The sequence below is a fragment of the Gekko japonicus genome, unplaced genomic scaffold (genome assembly GCF_001447785.1).
Source record: "Gekko japonicus isolate JY-2015 unplaced genomic scaffold, Gekko_japonicus_V1.1 scaffold418, whole genome shotgun sequence".
Lineage (NCBI taxonomy): Eukaryota > Metazoa > Chordata > Lepidosauria > Squamata > Gekkonidae > Gekko > Gekko japonicus.
In genome coordinates this window covers 877354-894352 of record NW_015167544.1, presented here as the reverse complement: position 1 = coordinate 894352, position 16999 = coordinate 877354, and the positions used below count along the sequence as shown (strand labels likewise).

Below are 16999 nucleotides of genomic sequence, written 5' to 3'. Positions count from 1 at the left end.
CTCTTCCTACCATCAGCAACATCAATAAACATGTGCCTTTTAAGTTCAGCTTCTGGAGGAACTGAGACCTTTACGTACATTCAGTTGCAAATATTTGGCCAGGAAGGTGATCAACAAGATTTGCTGACTGATAAGCTTATCAGTTGAATTTCTAGACAGCTGTAGCTCAGAGGGTCATGATCCAGCAAGGCCTCTGAATGACTAATTTGGAAGTGCTGTCACGTGGAATATTTTCCATAACCCAACTAAGGACACAAGTTGTTAGGTTGGAACTTCAATTTGTAGCACTTGCTATGTTATTGTTTTTGTCATTAAGTCACAGCTAGCAGTTGCTATATGTAGAGAAAAACACAATATTTAAAGAGACAGCAGCCTTGCATAAGGTCCATCAACTTCAGCCATACACTTGTTTAAATATATATTTTTCTTACTTTTCCCCATGCCACTGACTTCTGTGGAAGTCCAGACATATAGCTAGTCATCCTGAATGGGAATTTCTAGACAGTAGGTAGCTTCTGAGAAATTAGGAGGAAGAGTCCCCGTGCCCCCATTTCTCTTCTGCTCTCTTTGAATAGTACATCTGTTCAATCTGCTAATTTTATGGGGTTTTACGTATGCAACTGGGAATTCATATTGACATATGTATGGAACAAACCTCTACTGTTTTCCTCATTAAGGGCAAAGGGAGACTGAGCAGTGTGAGGACCGACTAGGGAAGAGAAACCAAACAATTTCTCCACACATACACACCCCAGAGAAATTTTTGGTAGTCTTTAATGCATGGATGCTGGTTTAATTTGTTGTAATGCATTTGTCTGTATTCCCCCCCCTCCTGTTGATACTTCGAAAGTCGAAGCTGAAAAACTGGATTGAAATATTTCAAAATAAATACTGACAGGCATTTTTTAAAAGGAATTGTAGGGATGTAAGGGATGGAGAGAATACGTAGTCAGGCAGTTCTGCCACAAAGAACGTGAAATGAGCATGAAACGGCAAAACAGAAGCTCTGCAATCACACTATTACAAAAACTGAAACATGAATACAAATGGATTGGACAAGATTCAGCTCAGACCCTCCCACACAGAAATCATTATCACAAATATACAAAACAATCTCCCCCAAAAGGAAAAAACACACTAGAGAAGTGAAAAACTGAGGGGATGATGCTGAAGGTACTCAATGGACAATATCAAAGCATATCTCTCCTTATATATAATTGAATAGTGGGTGCCAAAGTTCTAAAATGCACTCCTTTAGTGTATGGACGCTTGAACTGTCAGTCAGAAGACGCTGGCTGGGTTGACTGGCTGCTTTGTGCAGTCCCGCCCAGCGTTTCAAGGTCTTTTGCATATGGAAGCTGATTGGACTTCACTGCATTCCACACCTCAAACTCACCCCCCTCCCCGCAAGGCAGTTGGAATGTCAGTTGCATATGGAACCTTCAAGGTCTTTTGCATATGGAAGCTGATTGGACTTCACTCCATTCCACACCTCATACTCCCCCCCCCTGCAAGGCAGTTGGAATGTCTGGTGGTGTGTAGGTCCCAGGATCATGTTTTAAAAGCTGCCTGGGGGATTATGGACCATTCACACACTTTCAACCTTAACATACCTCATAGGGGGAGAGGAGAATGATGACAGCGGCTTTCCCTAGGCAGAGGCTGGGGGGGGGGAAGTAAACTTGAAGACAAGACAGGCACCCACCCAGAGCCTCTGGCATTTTCTCACTCTGCTGACATCAAAACCAATTTAAGGCAAAATAAGAGGCTACTGAGAGGGGAGGAGATAAAGTTGCCAGCTTTAGGTATGGAAATTCCTGGAGATTTGAGGAGTGGAGGCCGGAGAGGGGGACCTCAGACAGGTTACAGTGCCATAGACTCCACCCTCCAACCCAGCTATTTGCTCCTGGGGAACTATTGTTGCCAATCTTGGCCCAGCAGCCATCAAACCATTCTCTTCAACCCCCTGCTGTGCAGCTGACTTTCCCCTAGGGTTGTCAATCTCCAGGTGGGACCTGGAGATCTCCCACTGCTACAATTGATCTCCAGATGACAGAGATCAGTTTCCCCTGGAGAAAATGGCTGCTTTGGAGGGTAGACCCTATGACATTATACCTGCTGAGTCCTTCCGCCCCCCCCCAATGCTGCCCTCTACAAAATCCACCCCCCAAAACTCCAGGTATTTCCCTCCTTAAACCAGCCACCCCTACTTTCCCCTCAGTGCCTGATGGTAGGCAACTTAGTTTGGTCCAGTCACCTACTTTGGCCTTTGGGAGAAAACATATTGGGGCCAATCCTGATAGGGTTGCCAACTCCTGATGGGAAATTCCTGGATATTTGAGGGATGGAGCCTGAAGAGGGTGAGGCTTGAGGAGGGGCGGGACCTCAGACAGGTACAATGCCATAGACTCCACCCTCCAAACCACTCAGTCCCTCATGGGGAACCATTGTTGCCAATCTCCAGGTGATGACTGGAGACAGCTCAAAATTACAATTGCTCTGCAGAAGGGAGGGCGGAAGTCAGCTGAAGTCAAAGGGGCAGATAATGGTAGGTTGATGGTTAGCTGGGAAGGAGATGGGGTTGCCAACTCCAGGCTGGCAAATTCCTGGGAATTTGAGGGGTGGAGCCGGGAGAGGGTGGGGTTTGCGGAGGGGTGGGACATCAGACAGGTAGAATGCCATAGATTTCACCCTCCAAACCAGCCATTTCGTCCTGGGTAACAATTGTTGCCAATCTCCAGGTGAGGGCTACAGATCACTCAAAATTACAACTGCTCTTCAGGGAGCAGAGATCAGTTCCTCTGGAGAAAACAGTGGACTCTGTCATTACACCCTGCTGAGGTCACCACAGCAAAATGACACTGTTTGCCCAAAGCCAGAGCACTGCCCCAGAGCCTCTTTCTAGATCCCGTTGTATTTATTTCCACAACGGGCTTTACTGCTAGTACTAAACATAAAGCAACAGGCGTTCTACCCATTCAAACATCAAAGCAGTGGGGGGGGGCTCCCTGTGTATTGCAGTCAAGAGCTCACAAACCTTGCTTAGATGCCAGAAAATGAAATATTTTTTGCTTGTCACATGGGGAGGGGGAGTTAAACTTCTCTCTGTTTACTAATTATTACACATCACTTCTCTGCATTTTCATGGTTTGGATAATGAAGCAAGTGAAATGAAACATTGATTTGAATGAAGAAAAGTGTTTCTAATTTTCCCCAAATAAATTTACTTAGTTGACTTGATGATGATTCATAGTATTTTTATAATGTGTTTATGAATATAAAGGAAAGCAACCCTCAATTTCTTCTTTCACAGTACCAATTAAACAAGTTAAAGAAGTAATGTAGTATAACATGAAAGCAACTGTGATACAAAATGCACTATATGTTGCACAATTCATTAAAGCTCCTCAATTATCTTCTGAAATACAGAGCATTGCATTTTTTATTTAGTAACATGAACGACCAATTCATCTTTGCAGTAGCATCAAATGTGGAAGCCAACACCTGCAGAGTCAACACCCACTAACTGATCTGTATCACTGAATAGGCTGTTTTGCTTCATCTACTGACGAAACAATAATTTGCAAATGGTTTATAGTCTGATTTATAATTTAGTCTGAGAATATCCCAATAGCCTATCATAACTATCCAAAATCACCCTATATTGGACTTTTTCATCCCCATCCCTTGCAAGCAATCGAGGCAGGTGTGGCAACACACAGCTGCAATTTGGAAATCAAAGGAGACTTGAGATTTACACAAATTAAGCTCAGTGACATTTTTTAAAGTGCTGAATTTTGGCATATAGTTTACACAGCTAACACATGCAAAAAAATTAAAAATCAGAATACTGCTTTAGAGTTACATAACATTTGACAGCCACAGCAGCATAAAAAGCCATACTATAGCTGTGAAATAATTACTATAGAGTATATTTGACACAAACACAAGAGAGCCAGTGTGGTGCAGTGGTTAAGTGCACGGACTCTAATCTGGGAGAATCGGGTTTGATTCCCCACTCCTCCACTTGCACCTGGCTGGATGACCTTGGGCAAACCGTAGCTCAAAGGGTGTCTGTTGTGGGGAGGGGAAGGGAAAGGAGTTTGTAAGCCGCTCTGAGGCTCCTTTGGGTAGTGAAGGGCTGAAGTTCATATAGTAGTGGTTGCATTTGGACTTTACAATGTGGTTTGTTTAAATCTAGTTTACCAGACACAAATTTTTTACTTATTTGATTTGATTTATACCCCACCCTCCCCACCCTACTTTGCTGTTCCCAACCTTCCTCCTTCCTGTCAGCGGTTTCAGCACCTTATGTGAAGTCTCTGAAGCATGGTGACAACCAGGGGTCTTGTTGTAGAAAAAGAGCTGCCGGAGCTCATTAGCATAACTCATTAGCATAACTTATTTGCATATGCCATGCCCCCTGACATCACCGGAAGTGACAGAAGGCCACACCCCCTGACATCACCGGAAGTGTGTCAGAAGGCCCGGCTACTTACCCTCCTGCTTCATCCTCATTCCCAAACGGAATGAGGATCGAAGCAGAGGGCGGGGTAAAGAAGGGGGCGGGGCTTCACCACATGACCGCCCCGCCCCCTAGAGGTTCTCTTCCGGAGCTCCGTACCTGAGAGCTCCCCCCCGACTAGAGCCCTGGTGACAACACAGCCAGATTCTGAGCAGGCCTTGATCACAAACTCAAAAGCAAGCTGTAAGCTTTTATTTTAATTATGTGTTGCTATTTAAAGGGGGCATCAGACCATTTAGGTCAGATTTACCTAACTGCACTACTGCTCTGAAGCACTGTCCTGCATGAAAAGAACACAAAGAGAATGAGAGAAAAGTGTCCCCCATGCTTGTTGTATTGTTACTGATTTGTAAATGCTTCTCTGTTTTCCAGGTGTAGCTTCCCATTAAAATAAACAGAAGCTTCATCCAGATACAACTGAGGCACCATTGGCCAACAATACTGTCTGTGAGGCAGGATGGATGGGGCTCTCTACATGCGGTTGCCCTTGTCCCAAATCCAGAAGCTGCAGCTGGTGTAAAATGCAGCAGCCAGGCTGTTGATGGGCCTCTTTATACGAGAGCACATCCGGCCTGTGCTGAAGGCATTGCACTGGCTGCCAATAGCATACCAGATTCGTTTCAAGGTGCTGGTTTTGACCTTTAAAGCCCTATATAGTTGGGGTCCTGTCTACCTGAGGGACTGCCTTTCCCCATATATCCCCCAGAGAGCACTGAGGTCAGGGTCACAAAATCGCCTGACGCTCCCTGGCCCAAAAGACGCCAGATTAGCCATCACCAAAGCGAGGGCCTTCTCAGTTGCAGCTCCACACTGGTGGAATGAGCTCCCAGAATAAATCAGGGTCCTGTGGGACCTGTTACAGTTCCGCAGGGCCTGTAAAACGGAGCTCTTCCACCAGGCTTTTGATTAGTAGCCACCACTGATGAATGAGCTATCGACAACTAGACTTATTATGGCCACCATGCTGCTGGCATTCAGAACAACTTCGGACACCACCCTAGCTTCATCAGACCACCTCATAGAAATTCGCCATCTGTACTCAACTGCACTTTATGTAATTTAATTGTAATTTGAAATTTTATGATTGTATTTATTTTATTGTATTGTATTTTAAATTGTTGTACACCGCCTTGAGCTTGCCTGTGCAGGCAAGGCAGGATATAAATAAAAATTAATAAATAAATAATGATAAATCAAAATAAATAAGTAATAAATAAATAATGGATAAAAGAATAAATGATTATTTTTTAAAAAAATAAACAAATGGATTTTTAAAATTTAAATTGGTTCTTTAAATTTAAACTGGATTTTTAAATAAAATGCTTTTTGAAGAAAAATCTATGTAAATATAGTTTTCTATTTAAGATACATTATAGTCCAAAAGTTATTCATCATGAAATAAAGATTAGTTTTTAATTAAGTAGCATGAGGCTGTATATTCATGCAATGTTTAAATTTTTTTGGTAAACGAATTCCATCAATCCATTTACAATGTCATGCTCTTCCAGAGGTTTCTGTAAGATTATTAGGCAGTTTTTCTATCTAGAAGATATTATTACACATACTTAGTTTTACAGTTCTCAAAAATGTGAATTCGTATCTACAGAGATCACATGCCTCTTCTTCACAGCAAAACTGTTATAAAATAAACATACAGAGTTGAGAAAAAGACCTTAATCCCACTGTTCCTTTGCAAATCTATGTCAACAGGATCAACCCCTTACCTCTTCAGTGCTAAATTTTAAAAAAATTCAATGCATAGAAGATTGTTGGGAGTGGAATAGATCTGTACAAGAGGCTAAGTGTAAGGAGGGAGGGGCAAGCAGTAAAAATGAAAGTGAAACCTTTTGAGCAGAATACTCCACAAGTCCTTGGATCTTTGTGTATATAGCCTGAGGTTTATCATATTATTCTTTCCCTGTAGGAGAAAACCTATAATGGCAGCAGGCCGTAAAAGAGACCCAGTTTGGGAATATTTTAATGACGTTCCTCTACCTATGGGTAAGGCAGGCATGTGTGAAAATGCAAACACTGCGACAAAGAAATGCAAGGCCTGGTGGCCCAAATGAAGCAACATAATGAGAAGTGCTGTGATGAAGAAGACAAAAGGAACATGTTTGAACAGGCAGATTGGTAAATGTTTTGATTTCATCTTATTTCTTAAAGACTGTCTTGAGAAATTGTCATGTTTGAGCAAAACTGTATTTGTTCTTGTTATTATTGCATGTTACTGTCATTTTGATACAGTTGTTATGAAGAAATAGAGTTGAAACAAGCAAATATTCCTTTTTTGGACAGTACTAAATGGCAGTGAATACAATGAGTAAGCAGAAATGGTATAAATAATAAAATAACAGCATTGACTTTTTTCGTTTAGGAGAATCCATCATCAATATGAAGGACGATTCTGGAAACTATCCACCTTCGAGATCCCAATCCTCCTGTTCTACAGTTCCAGGATAGTGCTTCAGTTACATGATATATATCACACATCCACAGTATATCACCTAAAGAAAAAAACTGACCATCTGGGAACCACCATAGATAGGTTTGTGATAAAAACCAGCAGATTAGAAAAAGAGTTAACTGATGAAAAAACTGTCCAGTTTGTTTACATGACAAACTCTTCTTTCCATCTGATTGAAAACCCACTCTTCATTAATGTGGTTCAGTCACTGAGACCAGGATACAGTCCACCCAGCAGAGCAGATGTTGCAAGGAAACTGCTGGAAACAGAGCAATGTGTAACAGCTCAAGGGGGTAAAATTGTTCACCTAAGTCTTGATGGGTGGAGTAATGTCAACAATGATCCTGTTGTATGTGCTTTTATAACACCAGAAGGGAATGTCTTCCTTGCAGAAACAATTAATACATTAGGAAATGAACACACAGTAGAATACTTAAAAGACGTGGCAGCAAAAGCTATAACAACATGTGACCAAAAATTCAAATGTCTCGTATGCAGTTTGATCGCAGAGAATGCTGCAAATGTATCCAAGATGAGAAGAAATTTAGCAAAGCAGGAAGGGAATACAAAGATAATAACATATGGTTGCAGTACTCATTTGCTGCACCTCCTTGCCAAAGACTTCAGTGTTCCAGAAATACTAATGTCGTTGAAACTGCTAAATACTTCCATAACAATCAGCAGCTCTGAAAAGAATGGGTGGAACCAAGCTAACTCTCCCACAAGATGTTAGATGGAACTCTGTAGTGGACTGTTTTGAGCAGTATATCAAGAACTGGCCTATTCTGAAGACATTGTGAACAAAATCAGAGCCAAAATCCTCAACGTTGGGCTAAAGAGAAATGTCAAATATATGCTCATCATCCTGAAACCCATTTCTGAAGCTTTAAAAAAAATACAGAAAAAAGCTGTTTTTATTGCTGATGCCGTTGAAATTTGGAAGGAACTGAGTGAGCACTTAAAAACAGGACTACACACTGAGTGAATTAAATAACAAGCGTTAAAAAAAGAATGTGACAACCACTGCCTCCAGCTCATTTTCTCACAAATATTGTCAATATCCAGTACCAGGGTCAAACTTTAAGTGCTGAGGAAGAGGCGTTAGCTATGACATGGGTATCTAGCAGTCATCCATCTGTAATGCCAACTATAATAAACTTCAGTTCTAAGAGGGAAACCATTCAAGAAATATATGTTTGCTGATGATGTTTTAAAGACAGTCACACCAGTGAACTGGTGGAAGTTACTTAAGCACTTGGATTTAGAGACTGTTGAAGTAATGATTTAACTGTTAGCAGTAGCTTCTTCTGCTGATGTAGAAAGAATATTTTCTTCCATTGGACTCATTCATTCTAAATTGAGAAATCGTTTGGGACCCAATAAAGCAGGAAACCTTGTTTTCCTTTTCCAGATTATGAACAAACAAGAAGATGAAGATGAGTGAGCTACAGATGACAGTATTTTAGGTTTTTCATGTGTGGACTGGGCTGATAGTCAAAGGGTTTTGTGTGTTGTTTTTTTTAAAAGATATTTTGTTTAACCACATCAGTTAACAAGCATGGATTTTTAAGCAAATACATGAATACATATGCTATAATGTTATTGTTTTAGTTAAATAAAGCTATTTAAATTATTATTATTAAGGTAATGATTATTTTTCTCCTTCCAATAAAGTACAGCAGAAAAATTGTGTAGTTCGGTTCTTTATTGTTACGGTCATTCAACCAAACATATAACCAGTTTTATAGTTTACACAATAAACAACATCTATAGACTAAAATGTGGCGAAACGTTGCCCAAATATGAATGATTGACCTATTAAACTGGAGATAGTTCGCCTCGCAATGATTTCATAATTATCTATGATGTTTTTCTAATAGTATAACCAAATCAGTTATTTTTTGACATAACTGTAAAACTAATCTGAAAAGTTGTTATTCTAAAAACCAAACCTTCATCTGGTTGTAAACATTAAGATTACAGCAGCAAGAATGAGTCTTTGTGTAGAAAACCATGATTTAAATCAAATCCACCCTGCTGTCAGGCATCAGTGAGACAGCCTTTTCTGGACAAAATTTATTTTCTCCTTAAGGAGAAGGTTCATACTTTGGGGTGATATAGATCTGCCATTACAGACAAAAACAACATTTTCTTACAAAGTGTGTTCTGGTCACAGACATCTGTGTTCTGGTCAATGCTTCTTGCCTGTATTGAAAGACATACGCTGTTGCCCATTAACTTCCAAACCCAATTCAAAGTCCTACATACCATTAAACCCTGAATAATCTGCAGCCATGATACTTAAAGACCACATTTGATTATTAAAGAACCATATTCAACCACATGAACAAGCTGACCAGTTAAGATCTTCATGTATCCCACATCAAGGGGTGCAAAGAGTGGCTTCCAGGTAAAGCAACTTTTCTGCAGTATCACCTTATCTTCAGAATTCCCTGTCCAAAATCATTTGCACTAGACCTTTTGTGTTCCAAACATCAGTTGAGAAGTTTCCTGTTCTCTAAGGCTACTTCTGGGTTTTGTTGCATTGGTGACATTTTCTATTTGCTGCTATTGATTTTGATGGTGTCTATATTTGTTATTTTTGTTTCATTTTCATGGTTTACTTTCTGGAGTGTTTTTAATTGGTTCTACACTGCAAAAGTCACTATGGAAGCTTCTGCTGAGAGATGCCAGGAATAAACAAAACACAGAAGGAAAGTATTTTAATATAAGAGCTTTTTTAAAAGCTACAGATTAATACCAACTCTACTTTTTGTCCTTGAAAAATGCAGCATTTTATCAACTGAGATTAACCACGTATTCAGATAAATATTTCATCCTATTTTACGGCTCTGCTGATTTCAGTTTAGCAGCATGTGCTTTGTCAGTAAAAATGCATCTGGCTCCTAATCCTTTAGCCCTTTCTTTAAAACATTAGTCTGCACATATCTAGGAAGTAATTATTTTTTCAGATGATAAAATTCAAAAACTATTGCAGAAGCTTTTTTTGTGTGTTATGAACTTACAAAAAAACCATGTTATTGTAATACCAGCCTGCCTGATCCAGAACTAAATTCAAGCCAAAGCAATGAGATTAAATATGATCTAACCAATTGATTTTAACAAATTATATATACTGAAAGACAAATACAGTAAGCTTACATGTCTACAGAATATGCAGCTGCTGGCCTGGATCCACTGTAAATCCACTCTAATAGAAGGAGAAATTATTTTGCCAGTTCCCCTCTCCTACCAAAAAAACTCTAATTTGCCCTTCATGCTGTACTCTTTGGGGTCCTTATTCCCCAGGAGCAGCATTTCAGGGAGCATTTTGGGCTCCAGAGGGAGGTATGAACTAGGTTTAGAAATGAACTAGGTTTAGAAGATGATTTCAATCTTCAGTTTAGAAGCTAACTATTGTTATACCAGCTCAAACGTAACAGTGAACTGCAGTTAAAAGTTAACCAGAGAAGAGAAGGGGGTGGAATTAGCAGATGGGAGAGTGACAAGAAGAAACACACACGCCCCTCCTGAGCACCAATCCCGCTGTTTGGGCAGAGTGAAGTCTGAATTCTGAAGAATGCACTCATGGCCAGGACAGGGCATCTTATGACTGAACATATAATCCTCCTTTAGGATCTCTGTTCTGTAAATATATTAAAACAGAAAGTGGGAAAAACAAGTAAATCTCTTGGTACATCTAAAAAGGTGGGTGACTGGAGTTATCTTATGGATAGAGGTGTTCCAGCATAAAGATGGTGTCTTACTTATTGAAAGAACCCTTTATCTCAATTATTGAAAGAATCCTTTAGAGTAGACTAAGAACCCTCTTTCTTATGTCTGTATACTCCAATGATCTCAGTACCAATCTTACAGCTTGGTATATCATATACTGTAAAGGGTGGGGAGTGCTTGGGGTTAGGGCAGGAAGTTCAACCTTTTCCTGTCCTTCGAGAGAGAGCATATCTACACTATCAGGTTCTGGGGCACAAAGCATAAAATCGGTATATAAAAGATTCTCTACAGGCAATCTCCAAGGAATTTCTGGTCCTTTTAAAAAATAAAATGTACAAAATAAAGGTCAGGCAAAACTCCCTGACCCATTTGATTGCTAGTGTACCATTTGGTCTGATCAACTGAGGTGCTGACTCACACTGCACACAAGGGGGAAAGCAGAAATGAGAGTGTTCTTTTTAAATTTGTCCTCTTTTCCCCTTTTACTCTATTACAGTAATTTACATAACTGAACAATTAGGACTTTTTATAACTGATGTAATGCTGTTAAAACTGGACAAACCAGATCGATTCTTTCAGACCAGCAACATTTATCATTGTTTTAATTAAGTCTTGAGCAAAGTCTCATGAGATTAAAGTTATCCCTGAGTTAAACATGTTCCTTCCTTTTGAATACACTCTGTCAGCTAAGACCCACATAGGATCGCTTGACTCTGCTGGTGGAAACAACATACCTTAAAGAAAAGGCAATTCTGTAGGATCACTGTAAATATAAAAGTAGGTTCTATATAGGTTGCAATATAGATAGGTACAGCAAAAGCTTTATTATCTGGAACTCATGAAAAATAGGGGCTGTTAGTTAATCAAATGTGACAGATACTGAAGCTTATTGCTCTGCGCCCACCCTTTAGCCCAGAGGAATCTACAGCAGTCAAACCAAATGTTGGAGACATCATGGCGACAGGACCCATGTCTGGTAGGACCCCTTCCACCCGAACCACAGAAGCACCTTGCATAGCAGGCATGCAAGTGCCGAGTTCTCAGGAGTCCTCTGGCAGAGCCAGTTCCTGAAAGCTCAAAGTAGGCTGAGAGGGAAGGAGGCACCCAAGGATGATATTAGCTGTCAGCTCCAGCTGGCAGAAGTCTAGCAATGGCCAGAGGCATCAAGCTGGCTGGCTGGTAATGCAGGAGTGATGTGTGCACATTGCCAAAAATGCAGAAGAAGGGTAGCTGAGGGGAAGGAGCTTGCCTTTGGGTGGTAGCAGTCAACAAGAGCATTCTGGATACACTTTTACTGCATATGCATTTTCACATTTACTGTGGTTCCAACCTGTAAAAAATACACTGCTACTGGAGAATAATTTGGAAATTTCATATTTTCTTAAATATAGAGCCATTTCATATTACCCTTTTTAAACCGTTATTGTCCTGTCATGGAATAAACCGGTACAGGGACGGCTGTTTCATACAGCCTTTCCCTTCCAGTAAGGAGCAGTCTCTGAAGTGGTGTGTCATTTCAAACTGTGCCGCCTTCTTTTCCCACCTCCCCACCCCCTGCGCACAATCTCCCTGACAGGTTTTTTTTTTTTTAAACATTCTATTGGGAGCACTATGGTGCTGAAGCAGGACTACAAACCAGCACCATAGTGACACCATTGAGATGCCTGGACTCCATTTAGATACACTGACATTCACTATTGCTGTTACCTGGAAACAAGGAGCTCACTGGAGACAGAGTTCAAGCACGGGGTGGGGGGGACCGGACAGTTTTGAAACCCAGGAAGTTTTCCTTCATTCCTTAACTTCCACAAACCATAGACTGTGTGTGCTTGTGTGTGTGTGCCTCAGTCTACACTTCCTCTAAATCAATCTTTTTAAAAATCAACCAAACACCATTCACTTATGCCCCTGAACTCCCACTTAAACAACCTGTACAATCAGGTACTTGTTTCCAGCGCTCCCAATAGAACATTTTTTAAATTTAAAAAGAGGACAATTCCACAGGGGGAGAAAAAGGGCGCAAAAAGAACTGTTATCACAGGAAGCGCTATGGGGCATTTTATACAGCACCCCATAGCGCTTCAGAAGTGGTCGAAAGGACTGAAAACTGGAGGAAACCAGTTTGAGTCAAAAACACTTCAGGCACGCTTCCTGAACGGGACAGAAGCATGTTTGTCTGAACAGATAAATATATTCCGTCAGGGACCAGTTACTAAAACGGGTCTGTCTGAAATGACAGGAAAAAAACGTTAGTGACCAGTTCCTGAAAAGGAATACTTAGGCTGTCTGAAATTGGCCACAGTATAAGCTTCTTAAATGTAAAGAATTATATTTATAGAATTATTATTTCAAAACATAAATAGCTGTTCTTAAACCACTTTAAAGATCCCACTAAAGAGTTTTCATTATACCACATCACACTGCAGTGCATGGGGTGTGTGAAGAGAGGGTCTTTTTAATCTGTAAATTACAATGTCAAATTTAAGTGGTCTACCCTCTCAACCCACAATCAAGCATGCAAACAGAACAGAGACAGTAAGTCAGTTATTCTTTCTGAACATCATTATCATTGTACTTGATGACAGGGTGCAATCTGAAAGCATAATGTAGAACCTTAGTAAAATTAAGCAAGCCCAGGTCTCGTCAGTACCTCTGAGGAACAATATATACATGACCTTCAGTTCCACAGAACATTGGTAGGATATAAAAATAACAATTAAGTAATTCGTTTGGTTAAAGTTTGTTCTTACAGATCTCTCTCAAAGAACTAGAAAACAGTGAAAATGGAAAAAAATGCTGATGTTATTCAGAAAGAGCTTGGCACTTAATTTAAACTACATAAGGCAGAGGTATCAAACTCATTTGTTATGAAGGGCCAGATCTGACATAAAAGACACTTTGTCGGGCCAGGCCACATGTGCCATAAAATGTAATGCCAGATAAACTGCATATAGAACAGCAGCCAGTAAGCTACGAGTTGGTATATTCTCACTGCAAGGTCCCATGGGCTGGGGGGGGGGTACAGAGGAAAACCCACATAGGCAGACTGGAGAGGTGGCAGCAGTGCAGCGCTGGACAGATGCTCCCATGATGACTGACTGCTGCAGACGAGGTTGTTCTGTCATGCTGAAGCCACAATAAAGTGGGTCGGCCCACTCCCCCCCCCAGTACTCTCTCCCTTGCATCAGTTGCTCGTGGGCCACATAAGAGCCCTGGATGGGCCGGTTCCAGCCCCCAGGCCTTATGTTTGACACCCCTGACATAAGGCCTACAAAGCAAACCAAATTAATAGCAACCTTGTAAATCAAAAAGACATAGCCAAACGGAAAGGCTTTAAATTCTAACAAAAGATACTTTTAAAAAGAATGAAATATACTTACAGAATTGTAGGCTAAGGCTCAGAAAGGCTAATAAGGCTGCCAAGGCCAACAAGAACAGAAAACGATTTCGGAAAAACATTATTATTCTTTCTGTTGTTTCCTCATGGTTTCATCTCCATAGTCAAATCTTTCCTGTCAACACAGAATGTAAAACATTCATCAGAGATGAATCTCAATATATCAAGTGCCCTTCTAAGAAACAGCAAAATTCTATAGGAAGGACAGCATGATTTCAGGGAAGCTACCAAATTTGAATATTCAGCAATAATCAGTCTATTTCAAATATCAGAATCATATTAATTCTCTGGAATTGAGGATTGCCATTCTTAAAAAAGAAGAAGAAGAAGAGAAGAAGAGATTGGATTTATACCCCACCCTTCACTACCCAAAGGTGTCTCAGAGCGGCTTACAAACTCCTTTCCCTTCCCCTCCCCACAACAGACACCCTGTGAGGTGGGTGGGGCTGAGAGAACTCTGACACAAAGTGCTCTTTTTCAAGGACAGCTGTGCCAGAGCTTGCGACTGACCCAAGGTCACATCAGCAGGTGCAAGTGGAGGAGGGGGGAATCAAACCCGGTTCTCCCATATTAGAGTCCGCGCACTCAACCACTACACCAAACCCTGAAAGTCTTGTGCAAGTAAATTAGGGCAAACACTTGCATGTCTTAAAATTAAGGAACACAGTGTCAGGAAGAAATTCTGATCTCTGCTCTTTACCTAAATGCTCTTAATTTTGCAACAAAAAAACCTGTTCTGGAAGAATCAGCAATACTTTTTTTTATTGTACAACTTTTTAGAAAGGAGAACGGTACCTAAAGAAAAAGGCAAAAGCGAACAGAAGTGTGGCCCTTTCCCAAATTTTTGCTGCAAAAAACCCCCCATAGCTAACCTGCATGAAAATTTAAGACAACCCCCTCTTTTTCCTGATACCACATGTACCTAGTCTTCCTTCCAGGTTAGTAAAGATATTAAGTAATAATATTATGGTAGAAAAATCAAAGTGCCAAAAAATAAGCAAAAACTAATCTGAAAGTATGTTCAAATAGGATGAATTCTACTTTTGCCCAATTAAGTGTTTAAATAGCTTAAAACAGTAGAGCAAGGCAGAAATTGCATTCTGAAAAACTGTGGCATGCTAACAAATAAAAGTAATTAAGCCATCCTTGACTGATTTGGTATTGTTCCCAATGAGCAACTATGATAAATAAAGGCTGCCAATACAATTTGTTTTCAAACGTCACTTGATATTAGCTTGCATGAGATCAGGTGCCAGTGCTACCATAATGTGAAACAACTGCAGAATAATACCACAATGAAAACTATTTGCATACAAGAAACCAGAGTGACATAGCGCCTGGGTATTCAAATTAGCTCTTTCAAGCTTTCCTAACCTACCACATCGGGGGGGGGGATATCTTCACAGAAGTTTCAGTGCCAGACAGACAAGATGTAGGGCCAGTGCAGATAGAACCCTTATCCATCTTTAAATGACTGGTATGGCACATGTTGTCAGATCTTGAAAGTTAAGCAGGGTCAGCCCTAGTTAGTACTTGGATGGGAGACCACCAAGGAAGTTTAGGGTTGCTATGCAGGGGCAGACAATGGCAAACCACCTGTGAACACCTCTTGTCTTGAAAGCCCTACAGGGTCACAATAGGTCAGTTGCCACTTCATAGCGCAAAAAAAAAGCCACAAGTTCATATGTTCAGCTCTTCCTCCTCACGCATAAATCCCACTGTCCTTTAATATGATTAAGTGTTATGCTGGCACAGATAGTTACCAGGGGCTTCAGTCTAACCATGGTTCAGTTCTAACCAGGGTTTGAAACAACAGAAGCTAGTTACAAGTTTAAGTTAAGATGAATTAAAGAAAAGAGACGGTTCAAACGGAGAGCAATATCATGGTTTATTTTAATTATAGTTAGTTTGTGAAGTCAGTCTTTGCTGTTAACCATGAAAATCCTGTTTTCACCACTTTGGCATTTCCCCCCACCTGTCTCACAGAGACCCAGCTGCTATCTGGGCCTGTACTGAGGCTCTCATTCAAGGCTAAAGTCTTTTAGCATCACCAGCTCCCTTACTTTTGGCCAACTACTCTGTGAAGATGGGAAATCCTCCTTGAGAATCTTCATTTTCTCTTGCTGGAGCTTTTGCCTGGTAGGAACCAAGGGTGTGACCAGAAAACTACTAGCACAATTTTGGTGAAAGGAAAGAGAGAGCTCTTTTTGTTGTCACACAATTCTTACAAGGTGCCTCTGTAACAAGGAAGAATGTGGCAGTAGGAAGCATATTAGGATTCAGCTAGGGTTTCCTATTCATATGTTCCATGAAACCACTGTTGAGAGCAACGGTAGGTTAGCCAATTTCAGATCTCAATGTCAGATCCTGATTTGATATACTCGACATGGTGAGGGGGTTTCTGTGGTTCGATGAGGCCACGGGCTATACCGTGGAGGGCCACCCAGGACAGACAGGCCACAGTGGAGAACTCAGACAAAACACGATCCACTGGAGAAGGAAATAGCAACCCACTCCAGTATCTTTGCCAAGAAAACCCCACAGACAGTAACATAAGGCTACAAGATATGACGCCAGTAGATGAGCCCCTCAAGTCAGAAGGTGTCCAATATGCTACTGGGGAAGAGCAGAGGGCAAGTATAAGCAGAGGTCATTTCGGGGGGGAACGTGGGGGAACGCAGTTCCCCTCCTGCTTCCAGCTGCCCCGCTTCCGGCCCTCATTCAGCCAGGAGGAGGCAGGAGAAGAGGGAGGGTAAGTTGCTTCCTCCCTGCCTCTCCCCACCCCTGCCTGCCTGGGGCCAGGGAGGGCCTTCGCGGGGCTTCCTTGCACTCCCGCCGGCCTTGCAGGTCCACCACTGGGCCCCTCATGGGGCTC

The 16999-nt window shown here is 41.2% G+C and overlaps 1 protein-coding gene across 1 annotated transcript in view; it reads right to left on the bottom strand.

Annotated features, from left to right (window-relative positions):
• The window catches only part of PXYLP1 (2-phosphoxylose phosphatase 1), a 143621-nt gene that overhangs the window by 64292 nt on the left and 62330 nt on the right, over positions 1–16999 (bottom strand). Inside the window, exon 2 of the mRNA XM_015413623.1 lies at positions 14108–14239. Coding sequence (XP_015269109.1) covers positions 14108–14186 — 79 coding nt within the window. The 5' untranslated portion in view covers positions 14187–14239. The remainder of the gene's footprint in view (positions 1–14107; positions 14240–16999) is intronic.